The sequence below is a fragment of the Psammomys obesus genome, unplaced genomic scaffold (assembly GCF_907164565.1).
Source record: "Psammomys obesus unplaced genomic scaffold, mPsaObe1.curated_primary_1811, whole genome shotgun sequence".
Taxonomy (NCBI): domain Eukaryota; kingdom Metazoa; phylum Chordata; class Mammalia; order Rodentia; family Muridae; genus Psammomys; species Psammomys obesus.
The window spans coordinates 2,913,582-2,933,305 of record NW_026596166.1 but is presented as its reverse complement, the minus strand read 5'-3'; the positions used below and the strand labels follow the sequence as shown (position 1 = coordinate 2,933,305).

Sequence of the window (19,724 nt, the reverse complement as noted above, 5' to 3'; positions counted from 1 at the left end):
ACAAATATCTCCTTAGACCTCTTTATCACTGGAAAAGAGAACCTGGACTACTACAATTGGCTCAGACAAGCTGTAAGTCTAATGCTGGGACTAGACATAAGAGAATGGAGTAGCAAGGCTTTCCCATTAATGACTGCTATACATGGCACATGAAAAGTTTTCAGCCGGAAAAATGCTGATGCTTTCAACTCTCAACTCCCCTTTGATTTAATAACCATTGAATCTGTTCAGTGAACAAGAGAAAAGAACAAATCTGTCTCTTAGGATCTCATGCACAAGAAAGGGTTCATGGGAAACTTCTCAGCATAGCTATTAACATCCTTAACCTTTTTAAATGCCTCTGTTTCTAGGGCAAACATATGTTTTTTAAATTTTATCATTTTATGTGTCTACATGTTTTATCTGCATGTATGTTTGTGCACTATGTGCATGCCTCGTGCCTGAGGAGGCCAGAAGAGGGCAGCAGATTCCCTCAGAATGGAACAATAGATAATTAAAACCCATTATGTCGGTGCTAGGAATTGAATTGACATCCTCTGTAAGTCCAACAAGTGTTCTTAACCACTGAGCCATCTTTCCAGCCTCAAGATAGACATTTTAAGATGGTTGTCTATGTCATAATTTCCAAAGAAATTTTTTTAATTAACACAAACCCCTTACATCAAGCTTTGTGACCATTTAGACACAGGAATAAATAGTTCTTAATGAATTACAAAATTTAGAGTTACTAGTCTAATTCAGAACTTTTATTCTTATGATATGTCACTGTTACTATGTAATGTGCTTTAGTTTATTTATTAGTAAAAGCTGCTTAGTTTCAGATTAAGTTTATAATACATGCATCCGAGTAATAAAATTTCACTTACTTAAAATGTTCTGTAATCCATAAATAAAAGTTTTATTTGATAGTTCATTTTATAAATTTCAGAATTTTCTATAATGTAGAAATGTACATTCTATAATGTATCCAAGCTAAATATGACTCGTGTCTTAAATAGGACTGAGTAATTGGTATATGTGTGTGTCTATTTGTATGTGTATGTTTACATGTGTGTGTCTGTGTGTAATGTAGTGTAAAAATCCAGAAGATTCTTGAATTTGTCATCAAAACAATAGTCATTTAAAGAATATCTCTGCTCTGACATTGCTTCTATGTATATTCCTAATTATTATCTATAGTGCCTTAATTATTTATTTGAAAATGCAAATTAAAAGGTCCAAGAAAATGCTGATATACAGAAGAAAGTCTTACTATGACAAATGTCATCTTTTTTTAGCATTTGATGTTGAAATGATTTAGAGGCAAATAATTATATATTTTTTTAAAAAATTATAGATGGTTATTACTAAATTAAAAATAAAACTGCAGTAGAAAAAAAAAAAACTCCAGGCTGTCCATTTCCATTGAAGTGACATAGGAACACAAAGACATAGCTAACACAAATTCATCAAATTCCTTGGTGTTTCAACTATTGAAGGTACTTTTTTATTTCACCCACATAGTAGGACTAGATTGTTGAATTTAACATACATCTCTAAACCTTGACAAATGTTATTTATCTGATTAATGCATGCTTATTCTGTGGTCACCCTATAATGCCTAACAATGGATATTATTATGTTTTGAATCTGAAATGTCCCCTACAGGCTTACGGCACTGGGTTCCCAGCTTAGGCACTATTGTGAAAGCTACAGAGCTTTTCAAGGGAGTCTGGGTAGATGAAGCAGGTAGCCAAGTGACTGGCTTTCTCTGCCTTTTGCCTGCTGCCATGAGAATAGCCACTGCCACGTGCTCCCGCCTCTGTAAGCTCAGCCACTCTGCAGCACCCTCCCTTTCCCTGATGTGCTGAAATCTCTATAAAACCATCAGCCAAAATAAACTTTCCCACCCTTAAAGTGTTATGGCATGTATTTTGGGCACAGCAGTGAAAGAGTGACTAATTCAAGTATCAAAAATACATGTTGCTTTAGGTTGGGTTTTGTTTTGAAAAGGTTACCTGCCATTTGCTGGACAAATTGAATCTGAATCTATCAAACTGAGAAATGACAGCAAGTTGGTATTCCATATATTTTAAGCAAAAACACAGTTTAGTTATCTACATCTAAATGCTTCTTTTGAGAATTACTTCAATGCAAAAAGAAAAGTCTTTGGTACAAGAAAAACAAAAACAAACAAACCTGATGTTGAACTGATTTTCCCAAACAGGCTGTAGATCAAATGTAACCCATGAATAAGCAGTTGGTTCATGCAGTACTAAAAGAATCCGGAGATTGTACAAAATACCTAGATTTCTATTTTCTCTTGAATATGATTAAGAATTGACAGGACTGAGTATGTATTTTCAGTGGGGCTGAAGTCCCACCCTCGGCCCTCATTGCAGACAGGAGCCTTTGCTCCCTTCTAATCCTGCATGATCCCCATGTTACAACCCTTACATCTCAGCTTCGAACATTTAAGGTGTTTAACCTTTATATGTTTGTGTAGATGGTCTGCTGACAAGGACAGTCACACTAAAAGTGCAAGTGAGAGCTGTCTGCACCCCTTTCCCTTGCCAGGCCTTACTTGCAAGGTGCCTTATTGTCTATGAAGAGCATTCTTTTCGTGTTAACAAAAGGAGACTAGCATCCTTCGCAGGACTCCAATTTAAATCTGGCAAATCCTAAGAACAATTTATTTGTCTCATTTCCCTGTATAAACTTAAGGCTTGGCAAGTCTATATAATTGGATTCAAAAATGCAAGATGTGGGGGAGAGAGTAATCAGAATGCATTATATACAAAGATGAAACTGTCAAAGAATAAACAATAAAAATTGTAGGACAAATAAATGGTTCTTGAGTTCATTTCTAGCCTTTATTCTTTAACAAAACTGTTGTCGAATATTCTTAAAAGATTTCAAATGTATTTGGAGGAATACTGGCACCTTCATAGTTGCCATCCTTTTGAGAATCGTCCAGATCTTCTTTCAGGTGAATTCTCTGTGCCTATAAACTCTTACGGACTGATTGAAATACTCTATCGAGAGGTTCCATTTTCTTTTTCTGTTTGCTATGTACTGCAGTTGTACAGTTCCTTGATGGGGCTGAAGTCTGGTACCTAACTTTCATCACTTCCAAATGCATTTACTCTCTTACATCCCTTTACCTAACTGTGGTCCTGAAATCCCAATATGCCTGACAGTTGAGGGCCTAGGCAGTAGTGATGGCCAGAAACAGTTCAACATGGAACTGTGTCCTGAATATTAATTTTCTTTGCAAATGCTGGGAGGGCTTCCTCCTCTGTACCAGAATTCTGGGGGCATCCAAGCGAAGTTTTGAGGTGTGACACAATGTACAGCTCAGACACAGCATTTCTGCAGATGGCCCAGAACAAAACAAAACCGTACTAAAGTTAAGTTGTTTTTCTGCTGACTCACTGTGACTGAAGAAGACTTACGGCAGTTTTTCCTAAAGACAGAGCCAAAGAATTCATGTCAGAATCACCAGGGAACGCTTGTTAAAGCCACCCAGTCACCAGAATCTCTAGAGCCAGAGCCTGAAAATCTACAACCTTCACAAATTCCCCCAGGGTATTCTTAAATCCCATCAGAGACAGAGAACTTCTGCCCTACAGCAGTGGTCTCTAAGACAGTTTGCTTATATACTACAGAAAATGTTTGATAAAGGAGGTACCATTTCACGTGTTTTCAAGTTCACATCTAAAATGTTTGGTTTTAGGGCTGGAAAGATGACTCTACAATTAAAAAGCTTTTGCCACAAAAGCTTGGCAGTTTGAGATCAATTCCTGGAACCCACATAAAGGTGGTGAGGAGAACTGATTTCACAAAGTTGTTCTCTGACCTCCGCATATTATCCCAACCACACAATGATAACAAAATAAAAATTAAAGATTTTCATTCTAATCTTAAGAAGGTACAAAAATACAATTTCTAGAATGTTATAATGCTGATATTTTCAAATAGATCTTTTCTTTCTCTCCTTTTTTTAAAAATTTTATTTTATTTATTTTTTGAGATGGGGTCTTATTACATAGTTCTGGTTGTACAACTATTCAGACCAGGGTTGTCTCGAACTCACAAACAAATCTTTCTTATAATCACTCATATTTAATGAATCTTATTTGCTCATATCTGCAACACTTAAACAATAGACTTTTGTTCAGCTGTCAAAAATTCTTGCAATCAGACTGTTCCCTGCTCTAAAATACTCCATAGAGTGGTTTTTGAGGCTTGCCCCAAGTAACTCCCATGTTTTAAAAAAAAGCAGCATTTTACTCCATTTTTAGTATAAAGCACATCAGACTGAGGAAAGAATGTAACACAATCACCTGGGGCCACAAGAGAGTGATAGTCCCCAATAACCCAATGTGATGTGTGCATCGAGGGACCAACAGGCCGAGGATACACAACTATTCCAGAGGCTTCAGTTTAGTACCCAAAGGCAATACAGCCTATTTGTCCATGTGTCTGTCCGGATCCAGTTTTGCACAATGATCCTATAGTCTCATGGTCCCACTCTCAGACCCTAAGGTGACACTACTGGAACCTGAAGCTGCTAAACTCTAGCCCAGGGACCAGACCACTAACAGGGTTTGTTAATTTCTTATCTAACCACCCTCTGTGGATCTCTTTGCATCTGTATCTTCTCTTTTCAGTGGGGCCTCCTCTGTGGAACTCCTTGAACTCTGTGGCAGCCTCTTTGCCCTGTTTGCAGCCATCTTTTAGCTTCTAGCTCCACACAGAAGCACATTTGCTGGGCAACATCTAATGTATGATCTGAGAGTTGACAATAATAATCAAGATTGGAATCAAGGAACTGTGTATTCTTTGACTAACAACCAAGGGAAATTGAGACCACTTGGTAAACTGCAGCCAAGGAAACTGAAGTAGCTCATGAATTTATTATTATTCAATAAAATCTGACATTGTAGGAAGACACAAATCTATTTGACATAGCACGTTTGTGACAAAATTTTTAACCATTTCAAAAACAGTTTCTAAGACAGACAATTTTTGAAATATTTCTATTAATATCATTTTCCTCCTACTAGTCCATGTATTTATACTTATTCTTTGAGTAAGCTAGGCTTTCAGAATAAATTCAATTCATATTGTTTGTACTACAGGTAACTCACTGGGCAGGTGTTGTTTATATAAATAGCAAGATGCGGATGGATGGAAGATGTTTGTTATAGCAGTGTCTTTCAGATGTTTGGAACTCCCTCTGAATTACAAGCCAATTTTCAAATAGTAATTAATCATCAAAATTTCATTATAATAAACCTAAGAAATCTTAGGTATTCCTTCATTTTGCTGAAAGTAAAGAACTGGAACACCAGACTTCCTGGTCATTAGTGGTCCGTCATGCATATTAGCCCCAACACTGTCATTTTTGACTGCTGTTGAAAATATTGCACGCCCTCAAAGCAAGTCACTGAAGTAAGATTCGAGGTGGCTGTAATGTATTCTATTCTTTCTGTAAGTGAGCAAAACGCATTTGGAAGAGGGAGGTGGAAAAAAGACTTAAAAAGCACTCTTAGGAAAGTCCTTGCTAACGGAGAATTCTTGTGGAAATTGTAAATCAAGAAAAAAAACCCTATGCTTTTCTTCTCTGTTTTATCTCTCTTCCTCTCTCTCTCTCTCTCTCTCTCTCTCTCTGTCTCTCTCTCTCTGTGCGTTGTGTGTGTGAAGAGCTCCCCTGAAAGGAGGTCAGGGGAGGATGTCTGGTGTCCTGCTCTATTGCTCTTTGTCTTATTCCCTTGAGACAGGACCTTTCAATGAACGGGAGTTGTCTGGAAACCAGCAGGCATCCTTGTGTCTCCACATCTTACAGTGTTGGGGTTACAGGTACACACATGGCCATGTTTGAATGGGTTTCGAGATTTGACTCAGGTCTCCATGCTGAGCCATTTTCCAGCCCTTGCTTATACTTTTCTCGAAAAGTCTTTGTAAAATTTCATACACTTGTTTGAAGACCATTATACCAAGAATATGGAGACATTAAGACAAAGTATTACTTTCAAAGAATCAAACAAAAACTCCAAGAATAGCAGAAATGTATCCCAGCTGTCTCAAGTACTTGGGTTCTCTCTAAATCTTGGTACAGATTAGGTTGGAACAATTAGAAAAACGTAAGTAAGGGCTGGGAGCACTGAAGAGCTAGCTTGGTGCTCAATAGTCCAGTGCTCTTGCAGAGAACCTAAGTTCAGTTTCCAATATCCAGGTCAGACAGATAACCACCATCTGTAACTCATGCTCCAAGGAATCCAGTGCCCTCTTCTGGCCTCTGCGGACACACACTCATGTGCACATACCCACACATACACATACAGTTAAAAAGAAAAATAAGTGTGTGATGCTGCATTTAATTCCAGAACTTGGGAGGCAAAGATAGGTGGATCTCTTTGAGTTCAAGGTCAGTCCAGTCTACTTATCAAGCTCCAAGCCAGCCAAGGATAGAGGGTGAGACCTTGCCTCAGAACAAACAAAAGCCCCAGTAAACCATTAGAGAGAGAGAGAGAGAGAGAGAGAGAGAGAGAGACAGACAGACAGAGACAGAGACACAGAGTGTTAAGGGGAAGGAGCCAAAATTTTTATATGATTATAACAAACAACACAGAAAAATAATTCCCTCCCTCTTTTCTTCTCTCCCTCTTCCTTCCCCCCCCCCATCTCTCCCATTAATATGAAAATAATTGCCTCTACTTTTGGAGACCTGACTTAATTAGACTAATTTGACTTTCCGCTGGCAAAACTAACACTAAAATGGCTCGGAGTTCTCTAATTATAGAGCAATCACGCTTTTTCTTAACAGATACTAAAATCAAATGCTATAACGTTGGATGAGGTCATTGTGAATAACCTGTTGTAAGGCCTATTTTGAGGAACCACATGAATTTCAGTGATTATGCAGTGAAAGGAAGCAAAAGATACAGTTATAGCAGAAAACATTATGATTGCTACTATGATTATCTAACTGGGGATAAATTTCCCAAGTTATTTCATAAGATGTACATCCATTGACTAAACCTCTGTTCTACATCACGCTCCTCAATCTCAACTCCTTTCTTGTTTATTCTCTCTCAGCCAACCCCTTCTCATTTTTTATCCTTTATACCCTGAAGACTTAGGCAGACCATTTGATGGACATCCTCACCAACATTCTCAAACCCTTCTTCCTTGAATCTCTTCTTACTGATTCTGCCAAGTTCTAGCCCAGAATCTATCAGTCACCTGTTTTTCTCAACTGTAGTTTCCAGTATGCCAGCTACTGATAGACAAAACTATATAATTGCTCATTAATAGCATAGCAGAGCTTCAATTTCCAAATCCACCTTGACCTTTAACACTACATATCAGTATTTTTTACTCTTGCTGGTTGGCTTTCTTTTCCCACCACTCAGGTGCAATTCCAAATTTTTTGACATCACTTCTTCAGGGCTTTCCCACCAAACATTATCAGCCGATGACCTAACTTTCTACTTCAGGAAAAATACTTTAAGTTCTTCTACTGTTATTGATCTTCTAAAACTTAACCCTCCCTTCTTCCTGCACTACATGCTGAAACAGAGCATCAGCTAACCCCTCTTGATACTTCTTGCCTTCTGTCTCAGATAATTGCTTTTGTTAAAAAGATTTTCGCTACAATATTCACACACATCATTATAAGGCAAATATACTCCTTGGAACTCATACTCCAGGTTGAAGAGATGGAAATTAGAATGTTAGGAAATAAACATGGCTGATTGGCTGTGGCAAAAACTACATCAGAATAGCAAGTGTTCTTGCTCTTGGAATCATTCACAAGCAAGGGCAGAGAGGAAGGTGAGTGGGGATGCTGCCTGCCCATTAAATGTTTTAATATTCTGTCACAGTTCTGCCTGCCAAATGTCACAACATGAAATTTAAAGAGGCTATACTTCAGTGAGCAATGCCATTTTTGTCCTTTACTATTTGCTGCCACCTGCCACATAGATAGTCTAAGATGCTATTAATAATAACTAGTCTACCCCCTACCTCCTTTCAACAGTGAGAATTTTACTCTCCTTCATTCAATTGAAATTTTTTGTGGATAGTCCTAGGGCAAACAACGTGAAGTATTATTAACATATGGTGGCTTTTCTAACTTAATATTTCTGTCACACACAACCTTCATGTGACACGTGAAAACTTTAGAAAAAGTATAAAGATTGTCTAAAAAGAAGCTTTGATGTAGACGATACTTAGGGAAGGTTTGTATTCTATCTAAACCAGGGCAGATCCATATTTTGTGAGACAGTGGGTAGCCATAATTTAGAAGTTGTCTCTATTTTCAAAAAAAAATGGACATATGTTTTAAATTCAGAAAATGATCTCTTCGGGAGATATCTTGGAAATGAAAGACTCTTATGAATTGTCTTCATAGACACCAGCTTAAAAAAAAATCTGGTCACTTAATTGGGGCATTAAACAAACCAAAACCAAACATAATCCCACTAGATGTGAACACCTGACATGAGGCAGACACATCTCATGCTCACAACAAGCTTATTGGATCAATGTTTCATTTTTATAAAAGCCTCATCAGGCTCAGAGAATTTGGTACCTTGCTCACAGGCAGCCCACTGCCCACAGTGAAGCTGATACCCAAACCAAGTTCCGACAAATAAGAGTTCATATTTTTTTTTCAATGCAAAAAGTTTGCCTTTCAAATTTCCCCAAAGATAAAGTACTGAAATTACTTTGGAGAAAAGTCTTCAAAAAACAGCTGGAAATGGTCAGTCAGTATTTGAAACGGCATGCCTTAAACATAAAACATTTTTAAGAGCACCCTTAAAAGCACATAATCCTTTGTACTATCTTTTACTTCTTAAATGACATTGATAAGAGATCTTAAGAGTCCAGAAGGTAAGTGGTTCTAATGCAGGTGGAATTACAGAGTCAGAATCTAGAAAGTACAGCCTTCCAGAACAGAATCTGGCTGGGGAAGACACAACAGTGTGAAACATACCCAATATTCTTTTCCCTTGACATCATATAAAGGTTTTGTTTTGCATTGGTTTGGGTTACTTTTGAAAGATAGTCTCGCTACATAGCCCAAGGCTGCCCTGAACTTTCAATCCTTTTTGTCTCTGCCTTCCTATTGCTGGGATTATAGGTGTGACTCACGACACCAAGCAGATAGATGGAGTTTTAAAGATTGAGAAAAATGACAATGGTTCATTTGTTACTTGATTGCATTCAGAGTGTTTGTCAGTTTAACCTCTGTCCATTGTTAAAAGTTGGTTAGAGGTATATTTTTCTTTCTCAAGCTTCCAGAAATATGTGCTGTTATCTTTTTTATCTTTTCCTCACTCAAAGAAATCCAGCATTTTGGGAAGACAGGCATTTCACCATGGTGTTGAAGAATTCTTTTTGATAAGTTACTATTTTCTTACCCAACAGTAATTTTATAATGCAGGTATCCAGCTATGAGTCTGTCCTATTCATTCAAAGATTTAAGAGTAAAACTTTGGATATTTGGCTAAACCTAAGACAAGGATTGATCTTGTAGTTAAGTATTTTAAGTCATCAAGCAGCTACTTAGGCTACTTAAAATATCTGCTGACTTTGTTGTCATGGTGCTATTGTGACCTCAAGCTGTAGATAAAGTAGATCCAATGCAACAGGAGCTTCAAGAACAACAGTGCAAAAGATGATGTCTTAACTGCATGGGGAAAGGCACATGTTTTCAAGAAAGCCTCTTTGTTGTTAAAAGTTTTCCTTCAAGATGACGAGTGGCACAAACTCTTCAGGACCTTGCTTCCTCTCAAAAAAGTGAGTCTTTGGTGGGGGAAGCCAAGTGGAAGCTACCCGGGAGAGGAAAGAGGTGTTTGTTTACTCAAGTTACAGACTCATTATTGTATGTCTTTCTACAGAAATCCTAAAATAGATGACAACTACTTGAAGGAATTGAATGAGGACTTGAAGTTAAGGAAACAGGAACTTCTAGAGATGCTAAAACCTCTAGAAAATAAGAACACTCTCTTATTCCAGAAGCTAATGGCTAACTTGGAGGAAAAACAAAGGAGGTACTGGGCCTTACAAAGTATCCTTGAGATAGAAAGGTTGAAAAATGTAACCATTAGAGGATTAGTAATAAGTATCACTGATTTGTTTGTTTCTATTTTTAAATTTGGACATTCAGCTCCAGTAGAATATGCAGAACTTATCACTATAAAAGCAGGGCAAACAGGAGTCTTTTTTATTTTTATTTTTAAATAAATATGACTTGGTCCTTATCTCATGAAGCTACATGAGATAAAGCTCTTCCCATGGTGCCCACCTAAGAAACAGGTAAATGCCTTTAATAGTATAGCCTGTCAGTGCAGATCACTGGGACTTTTGCTTCTTTATGTTGGTAAGTTTACTTTAGGACAAACACTTGCCCTTCCCATACCAGGCATAAGAGTGATGCTCTTTCCTGAGCCTGGGAGTTCTTTGGATTAGGGAGATGCTCCAAGGCATGTGAGACCTCAGATCTTTGCTATGGAATAGTCATTGCTTTTAGAAGCTTCCACGCCTCTGCTTTCTGTCTAGTCATAGGAAATATCACTTCAGTTGATCTGTCTCCTTTCTATATCCTTATTCTAAGCACTTGAGGAACTCAGACTTGGGGAGAACAAAGCCTAGCAAGAAACGACCAGATACCAGCTGTCTGCAAATCAGCATGATAGACTTCTCTTGGAGCAAGACCCAGCATTCTACTCAGATCCAGGGAGAAAAAGGACAGCAATGTGAACATAAGTCAACGGGTGCCTTTAAGTGGTATCCATCTCATAGTCAGACCTGATTCTAATTCATATTTTGATACTCACTGGGATAGAAGGAAGTAGATAGATGTGAAATGGGAAATAATTCTGGAATTAATGTGAAAGATGTCAGGATTTTTAATTTCTTCTAGATAGAGGCAGAAACTCTCTTTCCCTCAAGTCACACACTAAAATCATACACTAAAACATTGTTTTCAGAGGGTGGAAAGTACTTTCACTGGTTGTTTGAGACCTAAGTCTTGAATATTAAAGAGCACAGAATTCATTACTGAACATATACCTAGAGCTAACATCAATTAGGAATGGAATCATGCTGGTGACAGAGCCTTTCGTTGCTCAGGACCTCTGTAATTCCTGGGATTTCAGCCTCTATTGACACTCCACGGAAGAAGGCTTTCTGGATGACGGCAGGCATTGATTTTACCTTTTAAAGAGCATGGATATTTAATGATTTCTCTCTTTCCTTCTAGTCTGAAGATCATGAGGCAGATCATGGCAGGGAGGGGATGTGATGACTCTTCAGTCATGGAGCTTATTAAGGAAGCAGAAGAGATGAAACAGAACCTGGTAAGATGTTGTTAGTAGATGCGACAGGGCATAGCTTCTTGAACCACTGTTGTCATGTATGGAAATGACAAATACCCATCTGATGCTTCAAACCTGTATCTCTTCGATCTAGGAAATCCAAGGTGATGTAAAGAAATCAGGTTGGATGTTGGAAAGAACAAGGGCAAGCTAGTAAGATTCTATGTTTTTTTGGTTTTGGTTTGGTTATTTTTGTTTTGTTTTGTTTTGGTTGTTTTTTTGGTTGGTTGGTTTTATTTTTGCTTTTTGTTTGTTTGTTTGGTTGGTTTGGTTTTTCAAAACAAGGTTTCTCTGTGTAGCCCTGGCTGTCATGGAACTCACTTTGTAGACCAGGCTGGCCTCGAACTACCAGAGCTCAGCCTGTCTCTGCCTCCTGAGTGCTGGGATCAAAGGTGTGCACCATGAGCACCCAGCAAAGATTCTACTTTTTTGACTAAAAAAAAAAAAGTTTCACCTAGTGGTTAATGAATATAAGCATATTAACTTTTATCATTTCTAAAGGATTAGAAATACCTATCAAATTAAAAGAAAAAAGTTTGCTTTGAAAGAGTCATAGATCTTTTTGAAGTCAATAATGTAAAAGATCTTTAAAAATTAACAGATATTAATCTAAACTCTCAAGAGACTTGTCATATGAGAACATCTTAAAAGTTAAAAATTTATTTCTACTAGCACATCTCACAACCACCATAAAAAGTTTGAAATTACCTTTTAACCACCATCACCACCACCATCATCGGCATCAAAATCATCTGTGCTTTTGTATGAAATGCAAGATCCATTTATTGACTTCCTCTGTGGCTTACTGTGTACTTGAGTCCCTTTCCTGTCATTAATTATACAGTTGTTGTTGTTTTTTTTTCTAACCTTACTTAACAGTCAGACAAACACATCTGTTTGTTTGGTTCTTCCTCTTCTAACAGGAAAAGAAAAACAAGCTGCTTCGGAATGAAATGGAGATGCTATGGAACAAGGTGTGCCTCTAAGAATCTCTCAGAAGTATTGTCCTGCACATAATGCAAGAACCTCTCATTCCTCTGCCCCCACCCCCAGTTTTTCATGTCATGCTTCCAGCGGTGCTCCACTTGCACAACAAAGTGATTTTTTAAAAAGTGTCTCAGCCATCTGATGAAAGCCCTTTACAGCGTACCTTACTGTGCTTAATTGGTTTGTACCTGCCCTTCCAGCCTCCTCGCTTAAAAGTTCTCCTCGCCTTTCCTTCCTTCTTTCCTTCATTCCTTCTTTTTCTTTAACTTGTGACATAGATTTTTATTACTTTTTTCATATAAATTTTGGTCATGTTTTCCCCTCCCCCAACTTCTCCCAAATCCTCAAGGATCAGGGATCTATGCAGAAACTGTGAGAGCCAGAGGTGGTGGAAGACTTGAGTGAAACAGTGTCTTTCAGACACAGCAGGACTAACGCACACATGAACTCACAGAGAGCTCCCCTTGCTCACTTTCAACCACACCAAAGGCCTCCTTGTAGTTTCTGAAACACGGCAAGTCTTTCCTCAGCTGAAGGTCTTTGCTCTTATTTTACGCCCTGCCTTTAAGGTTATTGTCTCATGATTTCTCATCCTTCAGGCCTCAGTCTGTCACCTCTTCAGAAAAGCCTTATTTATACAATGTGAAAACACAGCCTCCCCTTGCTTTCTTTCATACAACTTCATTCCTTCATATAGTTTGTATCAGCTTATAGTTTTAATTATATTATATTTTTACTGACTTTTTGTCTCAATATGTGAGACAAACATATTCCTACCTAACATTTTTATTATATTTTAGTATATTCCATGTACTTTCCTAGTTGTATGACCATAAACAAGTGGTTTAACCTCTTCAAGTCTCAATTTCATCAATGAAAAGAAAAATCCCTTCTGAACGAGGGTTGAGCATCTTCCCTAGGGTACTCCTTCTTACTTAACTTCTTTAGGTGAACAGATTTTAGTATGTTTATCCTATATTATATGTCTAATATCCACCTATAAATGAGTATATAAAATGTGTGTCTTTCTGCTTCTTGGTTACCTCACTCAGGATGATCTTTTCTAGTTCCATCCATTTGCCTGCAAATTTCATAATTTCCTTGTTTTTAATTGCTGAGTAGTATTCCATTGTGTAAATCTACCACAATTTCTATATCCATTCCTCAGATGGCCTCTGAAAGACTACTGATCAGGGTATCCAAGCAGATGCTGACACTCATAGCCAAACTTTGGACATAGTGCAGGGATCTTATGAAAGGAGGAGAGATAGAAAGACCTGGAGGAGACAGGAGCTCCACAAGAAAACCAACAGAGCCAAAAAAAAAAAAAAAAAAATCGGGGCCCAATGGTTTTTGCAGAGACTAATACCATGCATGGAGAAAACCTAGAACTCCTGCTCAGATGTAGCCCATGGCAGTTCAGTCTCCTGGTAGGTTCCCTAGTAAGGGGAGCAAGAGCTGTCTTTGACATGAACTCAGTAGTCAGCTCTTTGATAACCTCCCCTTGGGGGGTACAGCCATAGAGGAAGGCCATAGAGGAAGACAATGCAGTCAGTCCTGATGAGACCTGATAGGCTAGGGTCAAAGGCTAGGGTCAGATAGAAGGGGAGAAGGACCTCCCCTATCAGTGGACTAGGGAAGGGGCATAGGAGGAAGAGATGGAGGGAGGATGGGACTGGGAGGAGATGAGGGAGGGGGCTACAGCCGGATACAAAGTGAATAAATTGCAATAAATAATAAAAAAGAGTAATACCCAGAGCTGTTAATATTAAACTGTAATGTGGTGGTGAGAATAAGTAATGAGGTGAGAAGCTTAGCTTTTAGTCATTTATCATATGGATTCACTTCATAGTTATTATTATAATGAACATTAAAGAACCATTTTGAATCCCCTGTGGTAGGTATGTGATTTCCATTTTGAGCCCTGAGAAGTTGCTGACTGGCAGGAACCAAAAGCCTTGCCTTCATAATTACTACTAATTTAAAGCATTGCCAAAATGTCTCTCCACAGACATTTGCATCAGAGGAGCTCCACGATCAACAGAAAACATTACCAACAAAGCCCATGGAAGACTTGCAAGATGGAAAGGTGAGTGGACTTAGAATGTCATAGAAGATGATGCCATACAGTTGAAAACTGACCTTTAATGATCAGGGATAATTTGGGAATCTGGACTTTTAGAGTATATTTGATTTCTGGTCTGCCAAGACACTGTATTTTTCCCACCTGGAATTGTCTATTTCTTTAGTTCTTATCTTTCCTCTTAGGCTCTGACATCCCCCTTATCACTTAAAGGCTCATGCCAGAGACATCCGATGTAAATAAAGTGGAAGACATGCAGAAGGCAGTACAATCATTCCGAGCAGTAGTGACTTTTTGAACTGATAATCATTAATCTGCTACAGATGTAGTATGCTCTTAAGCAGACTAGCATCACAGATTTCTGCAAAATCATGTTAGCTATCCTAAAACGAGAAAACCCATCCAGCAATGACAATTCCATATACACAGAGCACTTATTAACTTACCTTGGAAATTTATTTACAAATATTACATTTGCATCTCATCTTCCCAAAACAAACCATTCACAGAAAATGAACTGTTCATTCATCTCTTAGCTTTTAAAGAATGCATTATATTAGAAGCTCAATTGAGAAGACTGTGAAATAAAAACCAATCTAACAGTGAATCTATACTATAATTTTGCTATAAAGTTGTTGCGGTCTATTGAAAAAAACTGATTTTTATCTCGATTTACTTTGTCACCCAGAAGGTCTTTCTTCCACCAGGAAAAGCAACAAAGGAAAATAGAATTGATCAAGTATGAGGAACAACACAACATCCTTCAGGTACTAAGGCTTTCCATAGCTGGTCATGAAATAATTTATTCACACAACAGAAAGGCTTTTAACCTCATACTGTTAAGGCCAATCCTTCTACCCTTTTGCCTATTAAATGGAGTAAGTTGTGGAAGATAGCTGAAGTCCCCTATATCTGGGACTTACGTTGAATAATTTGGAATAAATTATAATAAATTATAAATTTATAATATTATAAGTTATATAAACTATAAATTTATAATAATTTAGAAAAATATACAATAATTACAAATAAATAAAACTTCTTACCATGCTTTTAATTTTGTGCTACTTAAATTGGGGGAAAATAACAAAATACCATCTTCCTGACTCTAAAAGACAGAACATGAGGGCTTTATTTTTTAACATCTGTATAAAGAAACCCAGGTAATAATACATTTTATATGTGTTGGAAAATGTCCTCTTTCAGAATGGCTTTCATGGCAAAGTGATTGAGCTGAGAATTGAGGCCTTGAGCAACTACCAGAAGGCCAATGTCTAGAAATTATCACTGTACAACACACTTTTGAGCCAAAGCAAGGGGCTTTGAATCTTCTTAGGCCTCAAGGTGAGTAGAGTATCATAGGTACACATTGTGAGGTTTTGTTTTGTTTGTTAACACTGAAGGTCCCATTACTTAACAGTGAACATCACAATGCCTGCCACAAGTGTTAAGTAAGATATGGTATAAATAAGTTGTTTCACTACTATTGTTAATAGTTTTTGGAAACTATTGTACTAAAGTAAGTAAGGATTTTCTGTGGAAGAAATTTAAGTTTTCCTTTGTAAAGTAACATGACACATCCTTAGTATACGTAGCTAACAGTTGGCATTAAAATTTTTTAGTTTCTTTTCCACCTTTACCCCTATCCTAAGAACTAGAATTGATTTCATAAATCACATTGGAATAGACTGTTATTTCAGAGCTGAAGGCATAGGAGACAGACAGTTGGCAAGGGCTCAGAGTTCACTAATTCAGATGTATTTCTGGGAACGTTACTGATTTCCCCTAAAGACTTTACAGTATCACAGAAAATCACAGTATGTCATAAAAAGTAAAGTAATAGTTATGATGGGCAGGGAAAGGATTCTTAAATTTTCAAGAATCCATTAATATAAAGTCTGTATTTTTTTAAAAGGGGCATGGCATTGCAATCCTACCCCAAAATGGCAATGTTCTACCAGTATCAGTAAATATGTATCTAATTTCTTCTCAGTCTTAGTCCATAAAGAGCTTGAACGTCTTATTAAAAATTGCACACAACACAGATGATTAAACAGGTGAGCAAGTCAAAGATAAGGGGAAATAAGTTTGGTCAAAAGCATGTTACTGTATGACAAAAGTGCTATTTAGTTAGTGGATGTAGGTTATGAATTTGGTTCTGGTATTCACCAGCAAATATGGATTGTCAGTATTCACAAAGTGACAACTAACCAGCTGATTAGGACAAATAGCTTCTTATATTACTGAGACCTAAGAGTGATTTCTCCCCTAGGTATTTATAATGGGATAGGACTTTACCATGGAATGACAGTAATCAATATCTTCAATTTAGATATTTCCAAAATATCTGAATTCCCTAAGCTGTTTCTTAACTGTTCCTTGATACAATACGTGAATAAACCATTATTATAAAAATTTTTTAATAGGATGGGGCTACTTACTATGACTCAGTCCAGGCACACAGCACTCAATCTTCATCAACAGATAAAATCTGGGAAAAAGTCTAGAAAATTGGATGGACTACATGTCCTCAGGCAGAGTTCCACACATATTTTTCTTTCTACTTATATCTTGAGAAGAACAGGACAGCAGGAAAGTCAGAAAGAAAGAACCTAGAGGCAGTAAGTTATTAATATACAAATTTAAAAAGACAAAAAGAAGGAGTATGAGGGAAACAGGGAGTTCTATTTTTATGCCATTGAAAATTAGCCAAAGCTCATCTCAAGGGATCTATAGAGTAAGGAACTAATTCTTTAAATTCTAGATTTAAGCCAACTCCCCATTAGTGATTCCATTCAACTTGAGTGCAACAGGAGCCTCCCCTATCCACACTCACTTACAGAACCCTGAATCAGTTTGAACAGGGACAGCCCGCAGATCCATTATTTCCTTTCCTAGCAAACAAAGTGATAGGGTTTTACAGCGCTCAATCGCTACATTTTATCACAGCCACAGGCAGGAGTGAAGCATTGCTCCCGTGTTTTTAAAAATATCTCTCTCTGCAGCCCAAGGTAGCCTGGAACTTACTATGCAGCTCATGCTGACCTCAAACTTACAGTGATCTTCTACTTGAGCCTCCTAGGAGCCAGTATAACAGGCATGAGCTACTATGTTCAGCCTCAAAATTCATATTACTAACTGAAAAAACAAAACAAACAAACAAAAAAAATAGTGTTTTCACAAGTAGATTTAATAATAATGGGAAACAACAACAAAATGACTCTAGAAAGATGGTCAAGCCTGAGGCCTGTATTATCATTTGAAATTACGTTCAACAAGACAGAGAATTAAAAAAAGAAAAGAGAAAACAACACAGAACCAACTTCGAACTTTCTTCTTGGTGGTGTCAAGTTCAAAGCATTGAAAAGGGAATGATTGAGCCAGAGGCAGAAGCAGGTGTTTATAATTTCAGCATACAGGACGTAGAAGCATAAGGCACAGGAGTTCAAGGTCACCCTGGCTTGAGAGTTTGTTTCAAAAAATTTTTTTCTCCACTGTGATTTATAAGATTTAAAGCCATGTTATAGCACATCTTAAATTTATTATAGGTGTCACCTAAAATTATTTCAATACCAAACTTTGAGAAGTCTTAATTTAATGGAAATAGCCATGGGCTCTAGAGTCAGCTACACGTCGGTAGCCCTTACACAACATGGAAAAATGATGTGATTTTCTGTAGCTAATATTTACAGCTATCAAATGTAACAGGGAGCATTTAAAACTTCTCACAATGTGTAACCAAATGACTTAATAAAATCTGCAATTCGGGACAAGAAGTAAACTCAGAAAAGTCAGGCTTCTGTGTCCGCGGTGAAAGCTTGGGTTCTGGACTGAACAATACAATGGCAGTGTTAAAGTTTGGTTTCTTCCCTCTCTTCCAGTCCTAAAATTTATGATGGGTATCCAAACTTAACTATTTATAATATCCTCCCAAAGAAGGAACATATCCCCTAAGGCTGTTTTTAGAGAATGTTTACACATGGGTTGGGAGGCCTGTAATTATGTATTTAGTCCGGTAGGTGGCACCAACCACATCTAAGCCAAGTCCATAAAGAAAGGTAATTCAGGAAATGAGAAATGCTGTAGGAGACTAGCTTTCTATTACCCTCAGGACAAAATGTGCCACATTTATATACCAAATGAAAAACAAAGAAAACAGCCTATTGATGTTTTGTGTCATTCTATGTGGCACCAAGATGTATTACTGGCAGCCTTGATTAAACATTAAAACATGGTGTTCTGTTGTGCAACCCTTGACTGTTATTATTCTCCTCTCTGAACTATAGTTCACCCCATTCCAAACAAAGAAAAACCCAAAAGCAATTGCCTACTTCCTCCATAATTCTTGTGCAACACTTTTTCTTTTCTACTTCAAATAAATCAGGCAATTAGGGCAATGAAGTAAAAATGGGTTGGGCTATTACACAAGGACTATTTGAAGGTTAAGTACTTAATAGCTGTCTTGGATGGTGTTCTGGTTCCTCTAGTTTTAAAAGATTTGAATTGCTTAAACTTGTCTTAGGGGAAAGTGGCATGTCCTTTCGGACACGCCTCCTTCACAAATCAGGCAAATGCAGGTCAGATATTTCAGATATTTCCAAGTAGGAGGAGGTTTTGCTCCACTGCTCTTGGCCAAGAATCCTTTGTCCCCTGTTCAGTGTGCTGTCTGGTTGAGTTAATAGTGCCTCTATTTTTTTTGGGGTGGGGAGGGCAAATACTTGAGACTTTGTTACAGTTCAAACAACTGCTATTTGGAGAAGTCTGGAAAGCCTGGAACGCAGCATCATCAGCGTTAGTCTTAGCTCTTGTGTCATCTGGTGTCCAAGGAAATGTTTCTGTTGTTCACATTCAGGAATAAGTCCTTCCTCTTCTCCCCATCCCATCAACCCCCAAAGATAGGCCACATTTGAGAGAGTCTGCTGCTTATAGTTTCGCTCAGGGTTTGTGACAACCCTCCCCCGCTAACATGAGCTATGTTGAGAGCACAGTCTGTGGCCTTTGGTACTCACCTATCTTAGAGAGCACAGGCACTAAGCAATCTCTAAATTCAGATGATCTGTCTTCAGTAATAACGTCATTCTGACAAGCTGCTTGATTTTGACAGCCTTATTTCCCCCAGCCCCATATTCTAGGCTCTTGGCATTTTTTTGAGCTCTCTGAGAACAAACAGGAGGTTCTCCTTAGGAGAAGAACCGGAAGTCTCTGAGAACAAACAGGAAGTTCTCCTTAGGAGAGGAACCGGAAGTCTCTGAGAACAAACAGGAGGTTCTCCTTAGGAGAAG

At 37.8% G+C, this 19,724-nt stretch overlaps 1 protein-coding gene across 1 annotated transcript in view; it reads left to right on the top strand.

The window, feature by feature from the left end:
• The first annotated feature begins 9,745 nt into the window (after nucleotides 1–9,745).
• Nucleotides 9,746–19,724, top strand: part of Ccdc196 (coiled-coil domain containing 196) — an 11,368-nt gene continuing 1,389 nt past the window's right edge. The window contains 9 exon segments of the mRNA XM_055595311.1: nucleotides 9,746–9,792; nucleotides 9,894–10,046; nucleotides 11,258–11,354; nucleotides 14,371–14,448; nucleotides 14,628–14,649; nucleotides 14,652–14,704; nucleotides 15,150–15,209; nucleotides 15,649–15,733; nucleotides 15,736–15,786. Coding sequence (XP_055451286.1) covers nucleotides 9,746–9,792; nucleotides 9,894–10,046; nucleotides 11,258–11,354; nucleotides 14,371–14,448; nucleotides 14,628–14,649; nucleotides 14,652–14,704; nucleotides 15,150–15,209; nucleotides 15,649–15,733; nucleotides 15,736–15,786 — 646 coding nt within the window.